We start from the raw sequence: 20,258 nt of genomic DNA, 5'->3' as shown, positions 1-20,258 counted from the left end.
CTCTCCTCAGATCTTACGGTTTACAGGTGAGTCGGACCTCAGCAGCTGGCAGGAGCAGATGTTGGGAAACTACATCGTGGAGAAGGGTCAAAGCAGGCCGGCTTTAAGGGATGAGATCCTGGCCCAGCTGGCATACTACACATGGGGTCTGCAGGAGGGGCACGGCAGTCCAAGGGGCTGGCTGCTGCTGGCCTGCTGCCTCAGTGCCTTCACCCCCTCACCAACGCTGGACAAACCCCTGCTCAAGTAGGTGGCGCTCTTTGGTTAGCTTTCTGTCAGTGACTCTGGTAATAAAATAAGGTAAAATTACCAATAGGGCACTGTGTTTACAGTTTGGTTTGATTTGGGGGACTCTGTATCATATATCTGAAGGTCAGAGCTTGCACTAAAAGTGGAAAATGTTTGATGTGTCAGACAACACAGTGTGGTACAGAACGCAATGGAAACAGACTTGGTTTACATTTAAAGTGAGTCAGGACCACTCTCTACAAAAGAACACATGTTATAAGTTATAAGTATAAGTTTTAAGTAAGCTATAAGTAGATAAGCCTGAGGTGGGGAGAGAACACCTCCCTCTCTTTCAAGTGCACACATGAAAAAAAAGAGCAGGGAGAACAGCAGCTGCAGACCGCCCGGGGTACAGAACAGAACAGGTATCAGTGACAATACATATGACTCTGGTAGAATCAGACCGAAGAATTCATTTTTAGAATCAGAATTTAGTGATGCTTTTGACCATTGTAAGACGGCAAGAGGAGATCTCTCATCAGAAAACAGCACTTACAAGATCCGCAGGGAGATAAGACATACCACCTTAGACAAAAGGGGCACCAAAATCAATACATACAGAAAGTTCTTCAAAGAAGCTCTAATTGGCCAAATACTGGTACATTTTCATTTCAACCCCACCATGGTATAAGTGTTGTCATGCCTGTTTAAATCGAAAAAGGTAAAATTATGGTAGGGGGTTGCCGATGTCTTCAAATCCCCCTAATTTAATTTAACATTTAATTATTATTCCCCATCTTTAAAAACACAAGACTCAGGCTGCAGTGTTTCCTGTGCAGGTATGTGTCTGATCGAGGTCCGGGGGAGTACCGCTCACTGTGCCAACACAAGCTGCTGACATCTCTGCAGCTTCCAGCTCCCACTGCCCGCATTTACCCCCCCACTCAGCTGGAGTGGACCAGCAACCAAAAGGAGGGTGCCATGATGATGGAAGTACACACATTCAATGGTGAGACTCAGCACTACACTAATGAACCAAACGATTTATAAGAGGCAGCTCCAGTGTTAAAATATCTGCTCCAATGAACCTTTTTCTCAGACGAGAGGCTGACAGCTGAAGTGGAGTCCTGGACCACAGGAGAGCAGCTGGCTTCATGGCTCCTTCATGCCAGGTACTCCTCCGATTCTGAACCTTTAATGTTCCTAAATATCCCTGGTCTTGGGTTCACCCTGCTCCATGTGGTAGTTTACACTCCTCTCCTGTGTGTGTGTGTGTGTCACAGAGGAGTATCTGAGGCGGGGCAGGGCTGGTCGGTGTCTCTCCTGACCGATGACGGCTGGTCAGACCTGGCTGGTTCGGACTTCGTCATGGATCTTCTGGCTGGAGCTGAAGCTGAAGTGCTGCCACCTCCAGGGACCCCGACCTCTTCAAACTCTGACTATCTGTTCAGCAGCCAGGGGGGCAGGTAGAGCAGTGAACTAGAATTATTCAAAGATTCAGGATTGTTTTAGATAACTTGGTCACACACGGAACATCTCTGTCTTTTTATTTGCACTCAGGATGCCATCTTCAGATCTGGATGACTTCATCCCACCAGCACCTCCTGTACAAGCTCCCGGCCTGCCTCCTTATGAAGGGGGCCTCTGGGCCAGAGATTATCCACAAGAAGGTAGGTGTCACATTGTTGTAGAGCCCATAGCCGGTCAGCTAAGAACTTCTTTAACCCCCCTCCACTGCAGCCTGAAGTATGGAAATTTGAGGGTGTTACCATCATGCCCACCCTTTCTCCTATTCTCCAGGTGATATATCCTGGCTTTATATTGTGATTTACTTTAGTCATTATTTGGTCCCTGTCTGGATTGCAAAGCTCTCAAATTATTCTACAACAAGTTAATGGTACTCCTCACTCGCAGCTTGGCTCAACTGAACATCATGCTCTCAGTTACTCTGGCTTTACTTTCACCTGGTCGTGTTCCCAGTGGCTGTGCTGACACTGACTGACTCTTACTGTTAAGTAACTGAGACTATTAAACTCAGGCACAAATGTCATCAGCTGACTTTGCATTGTCCAAAATTACAGCTCAATAACTAACCGAGCAAAACAGAAAGAGATATTTCTAAAAACATTATTTATTTATTTATTTAAAGAGACAGTACATATTAATGAACATTTCAGTGTTGCATCAGTGTAAATATGCCAGAGTTAGCCATAAGGCTAATTTCCATCTGTAGTCCCCAGCAGGTCAAAACCGAATTCATGGAAACAGTACATCATGATAGCATGACAAAGACAACAACAATACATCACAAGAGCACATATAAGTTATACAAATGTGCAAGTAAATGCATTAAAGTGCTGTTCAGCATAATCGAGCAATATGTCCTGAGTTGGACCAACTAAACATGGACCAACATATCAGAATATCACACAAGTTAAAATGCATACATTAAACCCGTAAAATAACACACACACACACACACACACACACACACACACACACACACACACACACACACACACACGCACGCACACACACGCACACGCACACGCAAACACATGCACACACAAACAACCCCACACACAAACACACACACACCTAAACACACACCTAAACACACACACACACACACACACACACACACACAAAGCACCGTCAAACTCATGTAAGGCTGAATGGTTCAACTGGACCTTATGTTTGAAGTAGTGGAATAGAACCACATCCCCTCCAGAGAGTCTCTAGAGATCTTTTCTCATGTACAAATGAGGTACCTGAATACCTATAAAATAAGGTATAAGTATAATACTGCTTTACCAAGCTTGAATTTCCAAGTTCCCAGTCAGTAATTCCATCTCTTCCACCTTGATGACAGTCCCCGTGGAGTCACTCCCTGCTGGAGACGAGAGCAGGTTTAAGGCACTCCCACATCGACCTCTGTTTATTACTTCATCCTCCATGTCTCATTCTCAGTTGCTTTAGCATGCACAGTGCATACAGAGGTGCTTTAGGGAAAGGGGGTTCAGGTATATTCTAATCTCTCTCTTTCTCGTCTTGTTTTCAGGCCGTGGTCGACAGATGGATGCCTACGTCGATGACTTGTTCGACCCTGTGCTGGACAACGGACCCCCTGTCAGTGACAATTTTATGTTCTTATAAAATAAAATTAATGATAGAGTTATGTTTAACTGTTCCTTAAAGAATTAAAGTTTAACATTGTTGAATATGTTGAGCGTGCACAGCGGTCTGTGGTGGATCGTGTGTCTCTGGTTGTATCTTATTACTGAGTGTGTGAAGACACTGGGTTGTGTTTCCTGTTACCGCACTCTCTCTGTTTGTGCCTGCTCTGCCACTCAGGTTGTAATTTATTACTGTGTGTGTGTGTGTGTGTGTGTGTGTGTGTGTGTGTGTGTGTGTGTGTGTGTGTGTGTGTGTGTGTGTGTGTGTGTGTGTGTGTGTTTGTGTGTGTGTGTGTGTGTGTCTGTGTGTAGGACACGGATAGAGTCGCCATGCTGCACAGGAGGATGAGGGGAGGAGGAGGGATTGGACCCATGCATGGCATGTATGGAGCAGGTGAGAAAACTGCTCCATTGTGTGGAGCATGATTAGTGATGATCCACCCCATGAAACATCATCCTGTCATGACGGGTCAGCTCAAAAGTCTTGATTCCCACAAATGCACAGACTAGTCCCAGTGATTGAGCAAGGAACTTTCCCAAGGAGTTAGGGACAAAGGGTGACCCTTTAAACTGCAGACCTACAGAAATACTGCTCAGACTACATCAGACATTAAATTCATCAGTATTTTATAACTATAGCTGAACCTTTTTATTAACTCATCACATCAGTTATCCGTTTGTTGAAGAAGATTTGAATTTATCGTCTGTATTTGAAAAATGTCAGTGTCTGCTAGCTGCAATCTAAACTGATCATCCTGTTTTTCAGGTGTACCGATGACGATGCCAAGTTACCCCATGGGTAAGAAACAGGATTCCTTTTTGTCTGCATGAATGAAACTTATTTTCTCAACCATTAAACTCTTTTTACATCATGTAAGTGGAAGGAAAGGCAAGATCTCTACGTTTTCAAACCTTTGTCTCACCTCTGCACAGGAATGCCCGCCTATGGGGCAACTCCCATGATGCCAACAGCCATGCCAACCATGCCAGGTAACACCACCGTATCGACCTTTCACCCAGTTAATTCAGTACATGTAGAGCAAGCAGTGTAAACATTTTAAACACAGCTTTTTAAACCTCTAGAAGAATTAAGAACTTACACCATTATGCAAATGCTTTGACTTTTTCTGGCATGTTCACTCTGCTGAAAGCAAAGTGGTGTCACTACTGTTCATCACAGTGGAAGCAGGAAGCAGGAAGACACTGCCGCAGCTTAACTACAGTGTGCCAAAAGGGACAAATAGCACAGATTCAAAATAATAAGGTTGTTAATTTAGGACCATAGTGGCTTCCCCTTTAATGCATCGATGCTACCAGCTCTGCTTCTTTCCAATTCCTACAGTAACTGGGAGGAGAAGGACTTAAGCGTACATAAGTTCTGTGCATGGTTTAATAAAGAGAGTCGAAGTATTTCTTCTGACTGTTAATTACAGATTCTGAGAATAATGTAAGAATGTTAAGAAATTAAGGTTGTAATGTCACACGGCTGACTATTAAACGCAGTTTCCTGAGTTGTCTCAGAGTTCAGGTTTCAACTTATAACAGTATAACTTAAAGAATGGACAAACTAGTAACAAACGTGTTTTTTCTATTTATTTTTGTGGGATAAAATGCACTGACTGGAAGAGGAAGAAGAGAGTGGTTGTTGTGTGTAACATAATTTGTACTGATAGACGTTTTGAAGGTAAAAACTTGACAAAAGGAGGATCAGACTTATCATGCATCACCGCAGCATCTTGTCCACGAAGGCTCAGTTGCTTCACCGATTGGAGGGGTGAGAAAGGGAGTGTATGAATCTAGAATCTGAGCACTAGATATCACTAAATATTCCCTTTTTAACACACTGAACGTTTATCAAAAAGCTCCTCGTTCCTCTTTTTTGCAGAACTGGCTGGCTGAACATCTGTTATTCACTCTTTGAAATATGATATAGGTTTACTTTGGCTTTAAATGACACTTTCCTTTCTCATTAATGAACGTCTAATGTCTATATTCACAGCCATGATGATGCCTCAGGCTCCAGTGGCTGCCGCTCCTGTTGCTGACCCCATGCAGATGGCTGCCACACAACAGGCCCTCATCAACCAGCAGGCCCTCTTCATGGTGAGGGTCACCTCTCTATCTCCCCCTACTTCTTCTCCTGCTCCTCATCTGACTCTTTACTACTCGGGTTTGTTTCTTTCCAGGCCCAGCAGATGACCATGCAGGCCATGACTCTGTCCCAGCAGCAGACCCAGGAGCAGCAGAGGAAGCAGAAGAAGGACCAGGACAGGAAGCAGGAGGAGGACAGGGTGCAGAGACGTCAATCAGAGCGACGGTCCAGGCATCGCTCACCGTCCCCTCGATCTCCGTCACCCAAACCTGCTCAGTCCAGAGCGCCTGCTCCTGCACCTCAACGTACAACCAGCTACAGGCAGCCAAGGCCGGAGGTATTTTTTGTTTTGTGAATTACAAGTTGTTACAACAGCAACCTCAAAAAAGTCTGATCAGGATTTGGTTTTACAAAGAGACGCTTTAAAAGTTGTGTGTTTTTGTTTTTAAAATCTCCTCAGCTTATGTAAACATATATTTCTGCTTAAAACGCATCCCGTTTATGTCCCAGTTAGCATAAAGCTCAGATGTATCTTGCTAACCTCTTGCTTCCTAAGGTGACCATACATTGACCGGGACTGTCACATTTGCAAGGTCTGTGTCCTGAGTCCTAAGAAATATGTATAAATCAACCCTGATTAATATGTCAGTCTATGAGTTGGAGTTCAGTACTGATTTGTCTGTACATGTGTCAGTAAATCTCAGCATATAGCTGTTGCTCAGCTAGCCCAGCTTATCAAACCTGATAGGACCTGCTGCGTGACTTCAGGTAGGCTTGCTGACATGCACTGGTGCAGACAGTTCAACTTCATCAGGCTCTGGACCCACGCTTGTTTTCAGGTGAGGTTTGTTAACATTTGTCTGTTTCTTTAACAGCCAGAGAGATCAGAGGATTCTTCAGATCAAGGTGACCGGCAGTCTTTCAGAGACAAGAGGGACTACTTCCAGAAGAAAGGTGAGTAAAGCTCAAACGAAGGTCATAAGGGCCTTTAACTTTATCCAACATTCATTATTTACAATCTTCTTAAGTGAGCACTCTTAAAGGGCAGTTTCTTCATGGGAGTCCTGCATCAGGGCCCACAGTGAAGTACCAGAAAGGATGCTAAAAGGTCATTAGGCGGTTGTTGGTGGCCCCCCATAAAGAACTGATTGGCCACCCCCGGTGGCACCCTACGTTGAAGTGCGCACCCCATTATATGTGACGGTTGAAATTCACAAAGAATGGTTCAAAATATTTATTTTTCAACCCTCTGAGGGTTTGGTTAAGATTATCACAGCTACACTGGTGTTCACATCAGTGTCTGTCTGTAACAAAGCATTAGCTGGGTCATAGCACCATCTTCTGGATAAAATAATGACACACGTAATAAACACCTCTCTTTGCATTTTATTCTGGTATGCACTGGTTGCACCATTATATAGGACGCAGCCAACTTTTACATGAAAGAAAAGTATTAGAATTGCGTTTTGTGCTCAAAATGTTACAGCAATGTCAATATTTTTCCTGTCATGGATGTTCCTCGTTCTTGAAACGTCTCTCCTCTTGTGTCCTCCAGGCTTTCCGCCCCACAGTGAACCCAAACCTCAAAAGTCTCGTCCAGCTCGCTACAGCCCACCCAGACAGCAGCACCGCTCCCCACCATCACCTAAGTCCTCACCTCCACCTACTGCACCAAAGCCTAGGGGTGAGTAGTTAGAGATAATGTTGTTAAGTCCATTATTTCATTTTTTGTCAGAATACAAATGAAAAACTAAATAAAGAGCTCAGGGGTAAATTTTCTGTCTATCATCTCCCACAGGGACGCGTCCTCGCTCCCCTCCTGCCAGAGAGAGGGACAACCCAAAACCAGCACCAGTCCCTCAGACTGACCCTCAGCAGGAGCCCACCTCCAGCATCCGGGACATCATCAAAATGTACAACAGCCGACCCCAGCCTGAACCCAAACCCTATGAGCCTGTCAGGTGAGTTCACCTCAATGATGCTGTTTTATTTGATATAATACTCTGTGGGATCTGTCTGGTTCAATATCATCCATCCATCCATCTATACATCCATCTATACATCCATAAATACAAACATCCATCCATCCATCCATCCATCCATCCATCCATCCATCCATCCATCCATCCATCCATCTATACATCCATCTATACATCCATACATACAAACATCCATACATCCATCCATACATCCATACATCCATCCATACATCCATCCATCTATCCATCCATCCATCCATCCATCCATCCATCCATCCATCCATCCATCCATCCATCCATCCATCCATTCATCCATCCCACCATCCATCCATCCATCCATCCATCCATCCATCCATCCATCCATCCATCCATCCATCCATCCATCCATCCATATCCTCAACACTGCTCCATGCATCCATCCATCTATCCATCGATACATCCGTTCATCCATATGTCCATCCATCCATCCATTCATTCATTCATCCATATCCATTTGATGAAATACTCTGCAGGATCTATTTAGACCAATATCAACTCAAGATTCATCCATACATCCATCCATACATCAATACATCCATCCAAAAAATCCATCCATCTGTCCTCTAATCTTTCCATCAAACTGAAGATTTGAGGCGTGAATGTGAAAGATGCTACCGTGGCAGAATTATATCTTTGACTATAATTCAACATTACAAATCTTTTAGTTTTGAAAATTAGTCTCAAACTGGTTCTATTCACCACAAATACATCGTTTTTAATGTCTGAGATTTTTCTGTTTTGATTCCGTTCACAGACAACCTGTTCGACATTTTGTAAAGAAAAGTGACCCCAAAGAAGAAGCTCTGGCCAAACTCAGAAACAAAGCCCCGGTGTCACAACAGAAGGTCAGGAGACTCTATAAACTCTGATTATAAATACTAATATATTGAGAATTTCATCACTTCTCTCTGCCTTCGTAAAGTTTCTCACTCTGACTCATATTTAGAGTCTCTTTGAAGATTATACCTCGCTCAAATTTCCACTTCTCCCCTCTGTAGAAACATTGGACGCCTCCTCCACCTGTCTTACAACCGAAGAGGGAACGGCCTCCTCCTCTGCCCAGGACGCCCTCCCCTCAGTCCCCTCCTCGCTCTGACAGTGGTCCCCGTGTCATCTCCAACAGCATGAGGGAGAAACAGCGCTACCTGCAGGACCTGTTCATTATCAAGAACTCCCAGGAACATCCACCTTCTCCCTCTGACTCCCCGTCACCACCTCCTTCTCCTCCTCCACAGCCTGCTCCATTCCTCCAGAACATCCCGGACCCTCCGCTCATGCCTGCCCCGTCTCTCTGTGGGTGTCATGCATCATGTTCTCTAGACATTAAGAATTTCTACTGCAACATTTAAAACTGACTTAATTTAGCTACTAAAATGTGTTAAACCAGTGTTTTTCCAAAGTCAGTGACCTTTATCTGTGATTTTTTTTTAGACACAGAAGTGGTACCAGATGAGGACGGCGTTCGCTCAAAGCTCCACCGTTTCTCTCCTGGTGCCCACTTGTCTTACTCCAACATGCCAGGGAAACTGTTCCTGCGAAAAGAAGTAAGACACATGCACACACTACAGAAAAGTGTTAGGGATAAGCATGAAGGAAAAAATTTAACTATTCATTTTATGAACAACGTAAGTTTCCAGTTTAACTTCCAGATGAGTATATCAAAGGAAGAGGTTTTGCTTCCTTTTCTGCATTTTGAAAATGATTTGAAAGGTTGATATTGAAAAGGAAAGTATGACAATAAGGCTAACCTTCATTGTTAATGCTAGGCTAATCTTTAAGCCCAGATTCTACATAGAGATGCAGAATTTGAACATGTGGGACCAGACTTGGGTGGGAAGTGTCCTGGTTACTGTTAGTAACAGGTTTGTAAGCTGAGTAGTATCGACCAATAAGGTATCAGCAGGGCTTTTGATCTGAACTCACAGTTGCTTCTCAAGTTCCTGGTTGGACTGTAAACAATGCAACAGAAGTTATTTATGGCTAACTGCTGAAAATGCCTGATTTTGGCTTTCATTCCCAGGGGCATATATCCTTGTTGATGGCCAATGGTTTCTCAGATTGCTATGTATAAATCCTGGGGTTGCAGTGTGACAGACACATCATCATGTTTCTGGATTTAAGTTTGTTCAGCCTGCAGGTTTTTCTCTTTGTACTCCTTCATGGAGTTAGACTTTTTTTGGGGGGGCTGAAGAAAACATATTAAGATTTCAAGAATAAAGTTGTTGTTCTTTGGAAATAAAGTTGTGATGTTACAAGAATTAAGACATGGCTCTGGTTCATCTATATGAAGACTGAAATTTCATATAGGATGAATATCAAAAGATCTGCCAGCCACCTGCTCTAAAGCAAGGGACGTAGACCATCCTGTGAAGTTAAGCTCAACAGCTGAGAATGATAGCTTGCCTGTCTTTATAACAGACTCAGTTTGTTGCACAATCTATTCAGAGTCAATCAATCAACCTTTATTTGTATAGCGCCAATTCACAACAAATGTTATCTCAAGAGGCTTTTACAAACAGAGCAGGTCTAGACCGTACTCTATGTCAAATTAAGAACAGAGACCCAACACCAATACAGGATAAGACTCAGTCTGACCCCACCTTAATCCACTATGAGCATTGCACCTTGCAGTATTTAGCTAGTTACAGCGAGGCAAAAACTTCCTTTAACAGGCAGAAACCTCCAGCAAAACCAGACTCATGTTAGACATCCATCTGCCTCGACCAAGTTGGGTCTGGAGAGTCCTGATACTTATGACATTGTGGTGCTGATGTGCTAAAAATATGCATTAATTTCATGATATTTATATTTCATGTTTAACTTCCCAGGACGCTCCACACTCCTCATTTAAGTGTGGGCGGCTGCAGGCTGCTCTTCTGATCTGTACCTTCAAAGAAGCATAAAGGCTAACCATAGCCTAAAATTATGACTTGATTCTTGTAATACAAAGACTTAAATCTCAAAATCTTAAAAAAATGTCTATATGGTGGCCCTAATGCTCAGTTGTACATCAAAATTTAAAGAATAAGAAATATTGAATTAGCATCTTTCAGTGAACCCTCACGCAGAACAAAGCATAGACAAGTTTAGACTAAAACAAGAGCATGATGATCTTCACTAACACCTTTACTCTACAGATTTTCTTGTATCACGTCCCTTTACTAACCATGAGTATTATTTATTTGTCCTTTTAGGTGTTTTACCCCAAAGAGATGTTCAACCGGCCCTACGTCCTCAATCTGTTATGTGAACAGGTAGGTTTACATACACATGTCACCATGTTCATCTAGAGTATACTTAGATTGCAGTAACCACTGTGCATCAGAATCAAACGTGTGTAATGTGTTTTAGATTATGAGGGACACATACTCTGACAGCTGTCTGAGGATCAGCAGAGAGGAGAGGAGGAAGATGAAGGACCTGCTGGGTGAGTTCTGATGATTTATTGTTGATGTATAGAATGTAACCCTCAACATAAACTCTCCACCCTCTGTGATATGTAATGCCTGTCTTCACACCCAACTTGTCACACACAGCTGCTTGGTTTTGTTTAGTGGCTTTCACCTCGGAGCCCCAATGGCGCCTGTTTTACTCGTGCAGAGCTCTGCAGTCAAGTCAGCAATGATAAACATGCTTTGTGCATGTAGACTTTGAAAATAACTTGTTTGAGAAAGCAATAAAACATGGGCACAGTCTGGTTAGACTCTGTTATTTAAGCTTGCAGAGAAACATTTCACATGTTATGAGTTTTGGACATGCGGATGTGGTCCTGTTAGTTTTCTAAATGTTGTCTGACTGCCTCCGTCTGCAGCGAACTTCAATGTGGGAACAACGATCAGCACCATCGAGAATGACAACATGAAGAAGAGGATCGTCATGGCTGCTCGGGACAACTGGGAGAACTACTTCTCACGCCTGTTCCCTGTGAAGGTGAGCGGGACAGAGAGAGGGGACGTTGAGGAGGGTGTTGGACTATTTTGGAGGGACATGTGACCTCAGATTATTTTAACGATGTAACTGTCATGTCTGATTTGACTTGAAGCATGATGTGCAGGTTGAACAACAGCACCTTTTTTCTGCTGGATATTCAGTGACATGGTTTCACAGTCTTCTCATGAGCTTACAGTTTTTTTTCAGGGGTACACTTTCAGACCTTTTCCATTTACTAACAACCATCTCCTCCGTGTAATCATGTGTTGCAGTTGAATAGTGGAGACGCTCAGTTGTTAGGCCTGTCTCATCGAAGCATCCGTCTCCTGAAGGTGGTCAGAGCTTCGGGCATCAACCCCAAACACCTCCATCAGCTCAAGAGCTACAGGTAAACATGCAGCCTCTACACACCAGCAGCACAAACCACTTCATTTATCAGTTTAAAGGAGAGCCGTCATCCTCATCTTCACCTTTTATTCTGTCAGTCTGAGACAGCTGTAGAGTAGCTTTGCATGATTTGCAGTTTATTTGCAGTTCCAGCTCACGTTTCATGAACAAAATATTAACTCAGGTGTGCATGAACTCAGTTTTGCAGAGGTGCTGTCGGTGGACCTGCAGGGTGCAGACAGAGTGCTGCTGGAGCTGAAGAGTGAAAACTTGGTCCTGCAGTCGCCCAGAGCTCCTCAGATCACCGCCATGATCCGGTTCTTCCTCCAGGAACTCATCAGGGTACAGCCTGGCTCTTTGATCATGTTACAATGTTACAATGTTAAAATGTTACAATGTTACAATCATCTTTTCTTTGATGATCAGGAGCATCTTTTACTCATGTGAATCCTTCTCTCTGCTCTCCAGGACTCGGGACATGTGGTCGCTCTGAAGAGTTTCATGACTGATGACAGAAGTCTGCTCAGCCTTAACAGGGGTGACATCATCAAACTGCAACCGATGCAAGGACTGCAGACAGGTAGAGCTCATACCCAGATGCTAGATGCACATTTTTGATCACGTCTATTTGTAGAAGTGTCTGTTCATTGTTTAACCCTGTGAACTCTGACCATTTTTTTCACAATTGTTTTCTTTAAAGTTTTATTTTTGGGGCATTTTTTTGCCTTTATTGATAGGACAGTGGTAGAGAGACAGGAATTGTGGGGAGCAGAGAGTGGGGGAAGACATGCAGCAAATGGTTGCGGCCGGGAGTTGAACCGGTGACCTCTGCGACGAGGACTATAGCCTCCGTATGTGGGGCGCCTAGACCGCTAGGCCTTACAATTGTTTTTTACGGTGTAATATAAGCACTACAGGACATTATCAAATTGACTGAATACAAAAATAAATATAAAATAAAAAACTCAAATTTCAATTTTCAAAAACAATACATTAAAAAAAAAAAAATACTTATTTTACAGTTTCTTCTTAAATTACTATGATTATCCAAAGCTGATGTAGTTAAAATCCTGTCTGTGCAGAAACGTACTTTTAACAGATTTTATTTTTCATACAAATATGATTAATGCTGCTCTTTGAGGGCCGTGTAATGTTAACAAGCACGTCCAGAGACATAGCAAAGAGCAGTCTCAAGACTGTGCATCACTGACTATAAAGACAGGAAGACCCCTGGATCATGAGATGGTTGATTTACACTGATTTGTTTCAGGCCTCTGTGGACAGATGCAGTTAATACTTCACCTGCAGGAAGTTACTTTTGACCCATTTATAACGTCTATATATTTTGTAGACGCCCGACTATCGGATAAACGCTCACAGGGTACACTTATGTGAAATTATAAACAGTCAACTTGCTGTGATGAAAGACACAAGCCAAAGTTTTCCCCTGTGACAAAACAAGGTGATACTTGTGTTCCTCCAGGCTGGCGTTTTGGAACTTTGGGAGGACGCTCTGGTCTTTTCTCAGAGGAACTCACTCAGCCGTCTGCAGCCCCGGACTACCACTGTCTGCACCTGATCCAAAGAGACAACAGGAGGAAAAGCATGAGGGGCACCAGACCGGTCACTTCAGACAACCGTCCGACTCCAGGTCCAGTCTTAAGACAGACAGGCAGTGCTGAACCGGAGCAGCCCGTCAGAGAGGCATCAATCCAGGGATCACTCAGTGGCTCCATCCATGAGCTGGAGGAGGATCTTTCAACCATGGCTGAGTTTGCCTTGAAGTACTTCAGGTATGAAGGCTGAGTTTTAAATGTTTATTTTGATCATTGAGTTTAGTCCCTGAAGATCATTGCCTCACTTTGTGTCTCCATTGTGTGTTTATATCAGATTGAGCATTCTGTCAGACAACAGGAGGGACTTTTCAGAGGCTGTTCAGTACACAGATGTAAGACTGTACATCAACACACCTGTACACCAGACTGTTTGAAGATGTGCTGATGTGATTGAAGCTTCCTGAAAACAATACACAAACTAACTCGCTGTGTTTATAATCCAGAAGCCCATCCAGGACTCCCTGATCCTCTACAATGATTCTGAGATGACTTATCATTCCATACAATGCTTCACCAGTGAGTGAGACTAAACTACACAAACACACTGAGACCTCTGTTACTGCATCACTCCATCATCCTAATGTTTATCTGTCCCTTCAGACCTGATGCAGTTTATGGGTGACATGCCTCTGACGAAGAAAAACACAGAGAAAGACTCTCTGAACCACATCTTACTGGTCAGCACTCTAACAGACGGTGTCTCTAACAGACTGAATATCTGAGTTTCTGTTTATCTTCAGTGTTTATGTGATTTAAAGCAAAGTGTCTCTGTTCTGTTCAGCTGGGGAAAGAGAAGGAGCAGCTGAGAGATGAGATCTACTGTCAGGTCATCAAGCAAACCACCAACAACCCCACCAAGTGAGTGTGTGTCAGGGTTTTTCACAACATTTTAAACATGGACAAATGTGACAAAATACAGCAAATATCAGGAAATCAGTCAGAGAATTGAATAAGAGAGGCTGAGGCAACAATAATGGAGGTCCAAGCAGACAGCAGAAGCAAAAGTCCAAATATTGAGCTGTGGTTTGGCACTAAATAAATCCGCTCTGGAACTTAAATTGATCAGCTTTCAATGTATGAAACAGAATGACATGTCATGTTTTTGTAAAGATGATCCTAGCTGAATTTTGCCAGTATCAAAGGAAGGTGTAGTGTATAAATCAGGGAAAGAAGAAACACTTCACTCTTTTGTTTGGAGCAGTCGTCCAGGTATAGATCAGAATTGAAAAAATGTGATCTTGTGTGTGCAAAATAATTATGTTGTGCACACAAGACAAGATCAAGTCTTGATTACTTATTCCAAAATATATTTACATTTTGCACATGAGAAAGTTAACTTGTTCCCAAAATCTAAACGTGTACACACTTGATCATATCTTGTTCCCAAAATATACTTATAAAAATTCAGTATCATTTTCCCCTTAGATATTAACTTGTGCACACAACATGATTATCAGGTATGAACAAGAAATGATCTTGTGCACATGAAATGATAACATTTTAATAAGAAGATAATACAAAGTGAAAAAAGTATCTGGTGCCCGTAGAATGAAATCTTGTGTAGTCAAGATGATGACTTGTTCCCACAAGATTAAAACTTGTGAGCACAATGTAATAATCAGGTAGGAACAAGTCATTATTATGTTCACATAATAATATTTTGCTCATGTGATAATTATCTAATCTAATAAGATCTAATCTTAGGCACACAATTAATAACTGGTTTCAACAAAATAATACTGTATGGACATTATAAAATAATCTTTGGGGCTCAAGTTATTGTCTTCTGTGCACAAGGTAATACCTTGGTCACCACAAGATAATCTTCTTGTGTGTACAAGATAATACATTTGTTTCCATAAGATAAAAACTTGTGCACTCATGATGATAACTTGTTTCCACAAGATATTAATATAAAGCATGCAGGTCAATATCTTGTGCACACAAGTTGATATCTAGTTCACACATCAAGAAAAATGTTAATCTCTGTGACTTCAGCGGCTCTTTAGCAGACGACTCAGTTATTTCTCAGGTAATCATGTTAACATAAGCCTGATTGATACATCGTCACCTTGGGGTGAATGTCAAGTTACATTCTTGTGTAGTGTTTGGACTCTATAACTAACATGCAGGTGTAGGTCTTCTGTAGGTTTCTTGATTGTGACTGCTTGAACTATTTAGCCATTAAAAAACAAAGAGTTGGAACTTACTGATTTCTGTGTGTCTCTCCTCACAGATCGACCTGCACTCTGGGCTGGCGACTCCTCAACCTGGTGACCGGGTTCTTCCCCTGCTCTGGTACTCTGCTGCCGTTTGTCACACAGCACCTGCAAGACATCACTCAGGACTATGATCACCCGTACCAAGGTAAAGACACACAAGACGATTCAAAAATGAATGATCGATTGTTAAATTATTAACATTACACCATCTTTGAACACCAACCTGTAAGACTGTGACCTCATGTTTGTCCTCAGAGCTGGCAGGCGTGTGTCTCGATAACCTTCAGCTGTCTCTCAGTTGTGGCGGTCGCCGCAACGTCCCCTCGAGTGTAGAGATGGCGGCCATTATGGCAAGTTAACCCACACACCTGAACTAATAAAAGCACGCTGTGTAAGGAGTAATTTTCCATAATTATCAGCATACACGTCTGAACTGACTCTGAATGTGTCCCCACTTTCTGCAGGCTGGAAAAACGTCTCGTCGTATTCCCATCGAGCTGCCGGGAGGAGTCAGCTTCCCCGTCAAGATACGCAGCTTTACTGTAAGATTAATTTGTGCCTGCTAATCTCTGAACAAAATACAGCACTCCTTCATTTGATCACTCAAATCTGTGTGGTTTATTTTTGTTATCTTTTCTAGATTTCAGCAGAAGTGGTGACAGAGCTCTGTAAGGAGATGGGAATCGCTTATCAGGCAGAAATCAAAGAGTTCTCCATCATGGTCAAAAGACTGCAAGGTAAACCAAATGTTTCTGACTGATACAGAGAGCAGGGGTAGACTCACACATTAATATTCAGATATGAGGCCGGCTGGATCTCTGGAAAAAGAGGCCAAATTTAACAGGAGTTAAAGATTTCAATAATCGTTTTTCAAATAACATCTACATTAAAGTCCATTTAAAAAGTAACAGACGTGCACCCAGCTCTGCTCTTGAGCACATGACACATGAAGAGTCTGATTTTGCTCCTCATACGTGCTCCTCCTCTCTCCTGTCAGATGGGTTGACGCGTCCCCTCCATCCTGAAGAGTATCTGTCCGACTTCGTGCTGGACGACAACTCCATCTCCCTTTCCCTGAAAAGACTGATGTGGAGAAACCCTCTGAACTTTAACAGCGACCTGTATGTGGAGTTCCACTACCAGCAGGTGACAAAACCAGTTCACAGAGAAGAGGATCGGGAACACAATTTCACCCACAGGTCCAGCTTTAGCTTAACTGTTTATGTGTGTGTATGTTTGTGTGTGTGTGTGTGTGTAGCTCCTGGGTGACTACCTGAGTGGGCGGCTGATGCTTCCTCCAGCTGCAGGGGGTTCCTCCTCGGCTCAGCAGGTAGCAGAGCTGTCGGCGCTGCAGCATGTGGCTCTAGGACTGACTGACCCTCCTTCACTGTGAGTCAAACACGCTGAGAGACAAAGTGAAACAAAACTGATCCATTAAAAAAAGGAAGATGGGCAAAGAAAACATATCAAATATTGAAACTGGAGGATGTCTTTGTTTTATGAAAAATATAAGCTTATTTCAAACTTGATGCCAGCAACATGTTTCTAACTGATGGGACAGGGAGAACAAAACAGGTCGAAAGTTGTGTAATGCTAAATTAAAGCACCTGCAGGAACATCTCCAGACTAATGAGGTTGATGATCAAGAATTATTAAAACATGACTGGGTATAAAAAGGACACCCCATAGAGGCTGAGTCTCTCAGAGGGAAAGATGGGAAGAGGTTCATCACTCTGTGAGAGACTGTGTGAGCAAATAGTTCAACAGTTTCAGAATAATGTTCCTCAGAGTAAAATAACAAAGAATGAGTTGATTTCATCATCTACAGTACATAATGTCATTACAAGTTTCAGAGAGTCTGGAGACATCTCTGTACAAAAGGGAGAGAACCAAAACCAATGGATGGACAAGATCTTCAGAAACAGACATGACTCTGCAGTGGAAATCACTGCATGGGTTCAAAAATCACTTCCAAAAACCATCATCTGTGAACACAGTCCATTACTGCATTCCCAAATGCAGGTTAGAACTGTACTATGCAAAGAGGAAACCATATATAAACATGATCCACAAACACTGGAGACTTCTCTGGAACTGAGCCTGTTTTAAAATGGACTGAGGGGAAGTGGAAAACTGTTTCGTGGTCTGATGAATCAAAATCATTCTTTTGTCCTCCGCTCTGAAGAAGAGAGGGACCACCCAGCTTGTTATCAGCACTCAACTCTTATAAAATTAGGGTGGTATAAGTGTTTGATTTTGCCTCTGATAGGTTACCTTAAAACCTCTCAACTCAGACATGTGAGGAAATCCTCACCAAGTGGAACAACAGACAAAACTAACTGTGAGTTTGTGTGGATTAAACTTTGTGTGTTTTTTTCTCTCTATAAGGGGGGAGATGAAGGAGTACCTGCCGAAACAGAACGGGCTGGAGAGTCAGGTGGAGGAGATCCTCTCCTTCTGTCAGGGACAGATAGCTGCCATGCACTCCTTCCCCCCTCAGGATGCCAAAATGCAATTCATTGGTGGGTACTGCCTCTCCTCTCCTCTCCTCTCCTCTCCTCTCCTCTCCTCTCCTCTCCTCTCACTCTCATTCATCTTATCTCTGTTTCTTTCAGAGATTCTGACCACACTCCCGATGTTCGGCTCCAATGTTTTCGTGGCCAAGAAGGTCAGCCAGCGTAGCTGTCCATCTCCATGCATTGTCAGTATCAGCCAGCAGGGGGTGCTGTTTCTTAACCCTAAAACACAGGTATGTTCTGCAGTCATTAGATTCAAACCTTCTGTATCACTACTTCAATCCCACTGTCTGTCTCTGAATGAACTGTAAACCAGCTGTAACTTTAAATTGGTTTAAATGGTAATATATCTGCACTTTTAGATAAAACATAATTATACTATTTTATTTTATGTTCATTTGTGAGATAATTACGTGTTTCAACAACAGCAGAGATGTTATGTGGAGAGGATCCATATAAAGATAAAGCTTTTCACTTAGAGTCAAGATGCTTTTCTTGAAACCAGAATGAGTTGTTGAACTCCATTAATTGAATGACTAATTTGATCAAATACAGGAGTTGTTGGTCTACATCTGCCTCAATCTTCCTTTTTTGCTTTGTTTTGTTTTATTTGATACTTTGTTGGTAGACGTGAATGTGTGTGGACTCTTACGACGTGTTTCGATTGTTGTTGTATTTTTTGCGAAATAAGTAACATTCTGGATATCGTTATTTTCCACAGCGTTATTCACGTCTCACCCTGTTGGGATTCTATTCCCCATAACAACCTGCTAACCATGCATAATCCTGGTTATTACCCGGCTACTAACTTAAGATTCAGATGCATTGTCAAAAAACGTTGATCAAAAGATTAATGTATTGATCTAAAATGATCAGGATCCCAATTTTTTTCTTCTCTTTCTTTTTGTTCTTCAGGAGCAAGTGTTTCACGTTCCTCTGGAAGAGCTCCAGTCCATGAAAACCATCCGCCAAAAGAAAAAAGGCAAAGCCCCGGCTGTGGATATTCATTATGGCAGCCCTGTCCATCCCAAAAAAATCACCCTTCATCTCAATCAGGTAAAGCCTCACACATGAAGTAGAGCTGGGCGATATGGCCTCTAACTAAAATCTCTAATTTATGATTTTAATCAATTTTTTCTTTTTCGTCTTAAAAATACATTAAATGACAAAGAAATTACTCAAATAGGTTTTTAGCCCACAGGCGATTGGCTCACCTTTTAGGTCATCATGTAAGCTGTTTGGAGGCAAACACTTTGCAGAGCCCAGTAGACTTTGATAAAATGCACCATCATACTCATGTATGGCTGTCTAGTTTGACTGGACCATGTCTGTTGTAGTGGAATAAATTACAGAGGCTTAAAATAACCGCCTCTTAGTATCGCTTAATATTCATCTCTCTGATTGTCCTCCTCTGTGTCCTGCAGGCTAAAGAGTTCTGCCACATCCTCGCTGTGATATTGGAGGAACTGACCCGGCAGTCAGTCAGCAGCTCCATCTCAAACCGGCTGTAACAGCACACAGACGAGTGGTTGATCTCCGGCTCCTCACTGCCTTCATGTATACTGCTTCTCTTAATTTATCTTTTCTTCTGTGTAACTTTGTGTCATTGATAAAATGGGCTGATGAGAAACATGAATATGCACACAAACATGCTTATGCCAGTGATTACAGAATGAAGAGGACGCAGAGGAGAGGAGTGATTCACCGGGTGTTGTACGAATGAATCAGTGTTTTAAAAATGTTCCTTTATGATTTCAATAATTTTAAACTTTGTGAATAATTATTATATAGGAATATTTTAATGATGTCATGTAATATACGTGCATAATTTATAAGCATTAAAGAAACATGCTGATTAATCTGATCTCATGTTAATTCTCCATTGGTGTGAGTTATCTTCACAGACGATGGTTTCTGTTTGAAGCACATTATAAAGGTTTATGTGAATCTCTGTCCTAAACTGGATCTGGTCTAATCTTTGGGATTGTGTCCCCTGATGTGGTCCAGGGTTCAGCTTGAATCCACAATAGCCTGACACTCAGCACTCCTTTGAAATGAATGTTTTTAAACAAT

At 42.4% G+C, this 20,258-nt stretch overlaps 1 protein-coding gene across 1 annotated transcript in view; it reads left to right on the top strand.

Moving 5' to 3' along the window:
• myo15b (myosin XVB) overlaps positions 1-20,258 on the top strand; it is a 46,612-nt gene extending 26,354 nt beyond the window's left edge. The window contains exons 31-68 of the mRNA XM_034708619.1: positions 11-246; positions 1,068-1,237; positions 1,328-1,400; positions 1,512-1,694; positions 1,789-1,898; positions 3,290-3,357; positions 3,717-3,798; positions 4,171-4,203; positions 4,338-4,394; positions 5,404-5,507; positions 5,591-5,833; positions 6,372-6,450; positions 7,052-7,180; positions 7,295-7,457; positions 8,269-8,359; positions 8,513-8,807; positions 8,946-9,058; positions 10,709-10,768; positions 10,866-10,941; positions 11,326-11,444; positions 11,717-11,832; positions 12,032-12,173; positions 12,300-12,411; positions 13,315-13,624; positions 13,722-13,779; positions 13,891-13,963; positions 14,048-14,124; positions 14,229-14,305; positions 15,684-15,814; positions 15,925-16,019; positions 16,134-16,211; positions 16,310-16,406; positions 16,667-16,815; positions 16,928-17,058; positions 18,058-18,191; positions 18,285-18,418; positions 19,101-19,241; positions 19,610-20,258. Coding sequence (XP_034564510.1) covers positions 11-246; positions 1,068-1,237; positions 1,328-1,400; positions 1,512-1,694; positions 1,789-1,898; positions 3,290-3,357; positions 3,717-3,798; positions 4,171-4,203; positions 4,338-4,394; positions 5,404-5,507; positions 5,591-5,833; positions 6,372-6,450; positions 7,052-7,180; positions 7,295-7,457; positions 8,269-8,359; positions 8,513-8,807; positions 8,946-9,058; positions 10,709-10,768; positions 10,866-10,941; positions 11,326-11,444; positions 11,717-11,832; positions 12,032-12,173; positions 12,300-12,411; positions 13,315-13,624; positions 13,722-13,779; positions 13,891-13,963; positions 14,048-14,124; positions 14,229-14,305; positions 15,684-15,814; positions 15,925-16,019; positions 16,134-16,211; positions 16,310-16,406; positions 16,667-16,815; positions 16,928-17,058; positions 18,058-18,191; positions 18,285-18,418; positions 19,101-19,241; positions 19,610-19,696 — 4,626 coding nt within the window. The 3' untranslated portion in view covers positions 19,697-20,258. The remainder of the gene's footprint in view (positions 1-10; positions 247-1,067; positions 1,238-1,327; positions 1,401-1,511; positions 1,695-1,788; positions 1,899-3,289; positions 3,358-3,716; positions 3,799-4,170; positions 4,204-4,337; positions 4,395-5,403; positions 5,508-5,590; positions 5,834-6,371; positions 6,451-7,051; positions 7,181-7,294; positions 7,458-8,268; positions 8,360-8,512; positions 8,808-8,945; positions 9,059-10,708; positions 10,769-10,865; positions 10,942-11,325; positions 11,445-11,716; positions 11,833-12,031; positions 12,174-12,299; positions 12,412-13,314; positions 13,625-13,721; positions 13,780-13,890; positions 13,964-14,047; positions 14,125-14,228; positions 14,306-15,683; positions 15,815-15,924; positions 16,020-16,133; positions 16,212-16,309; positions 16,407-16,666; positions 16,816-16,927; positions 17,059-18,057; positions 18,192-18,284; positions 18,419-19,100; positions 19,242-19,609) is intronic.

Source organism: Notolabrus celidotus, chromosome 18 (genome assembly GCF_009762535.1).
Source record: "Notolabrus celidotus isolate fNotCel1 chromosome 18, fNotCel1.pri, whole genome shotgun sequence".
Lineage (NCBI taxonomy): Eukaryota > Metazoa > Chordata > Actinopteri > Labriformes > Labridae > Notolabrus > Notolabrus celidotus.
The sequence above is the reverse complement of the archived record's forward strand: the minus strand, read 5'-3'. Positions and strand labels throughout refer to the sequence as shown.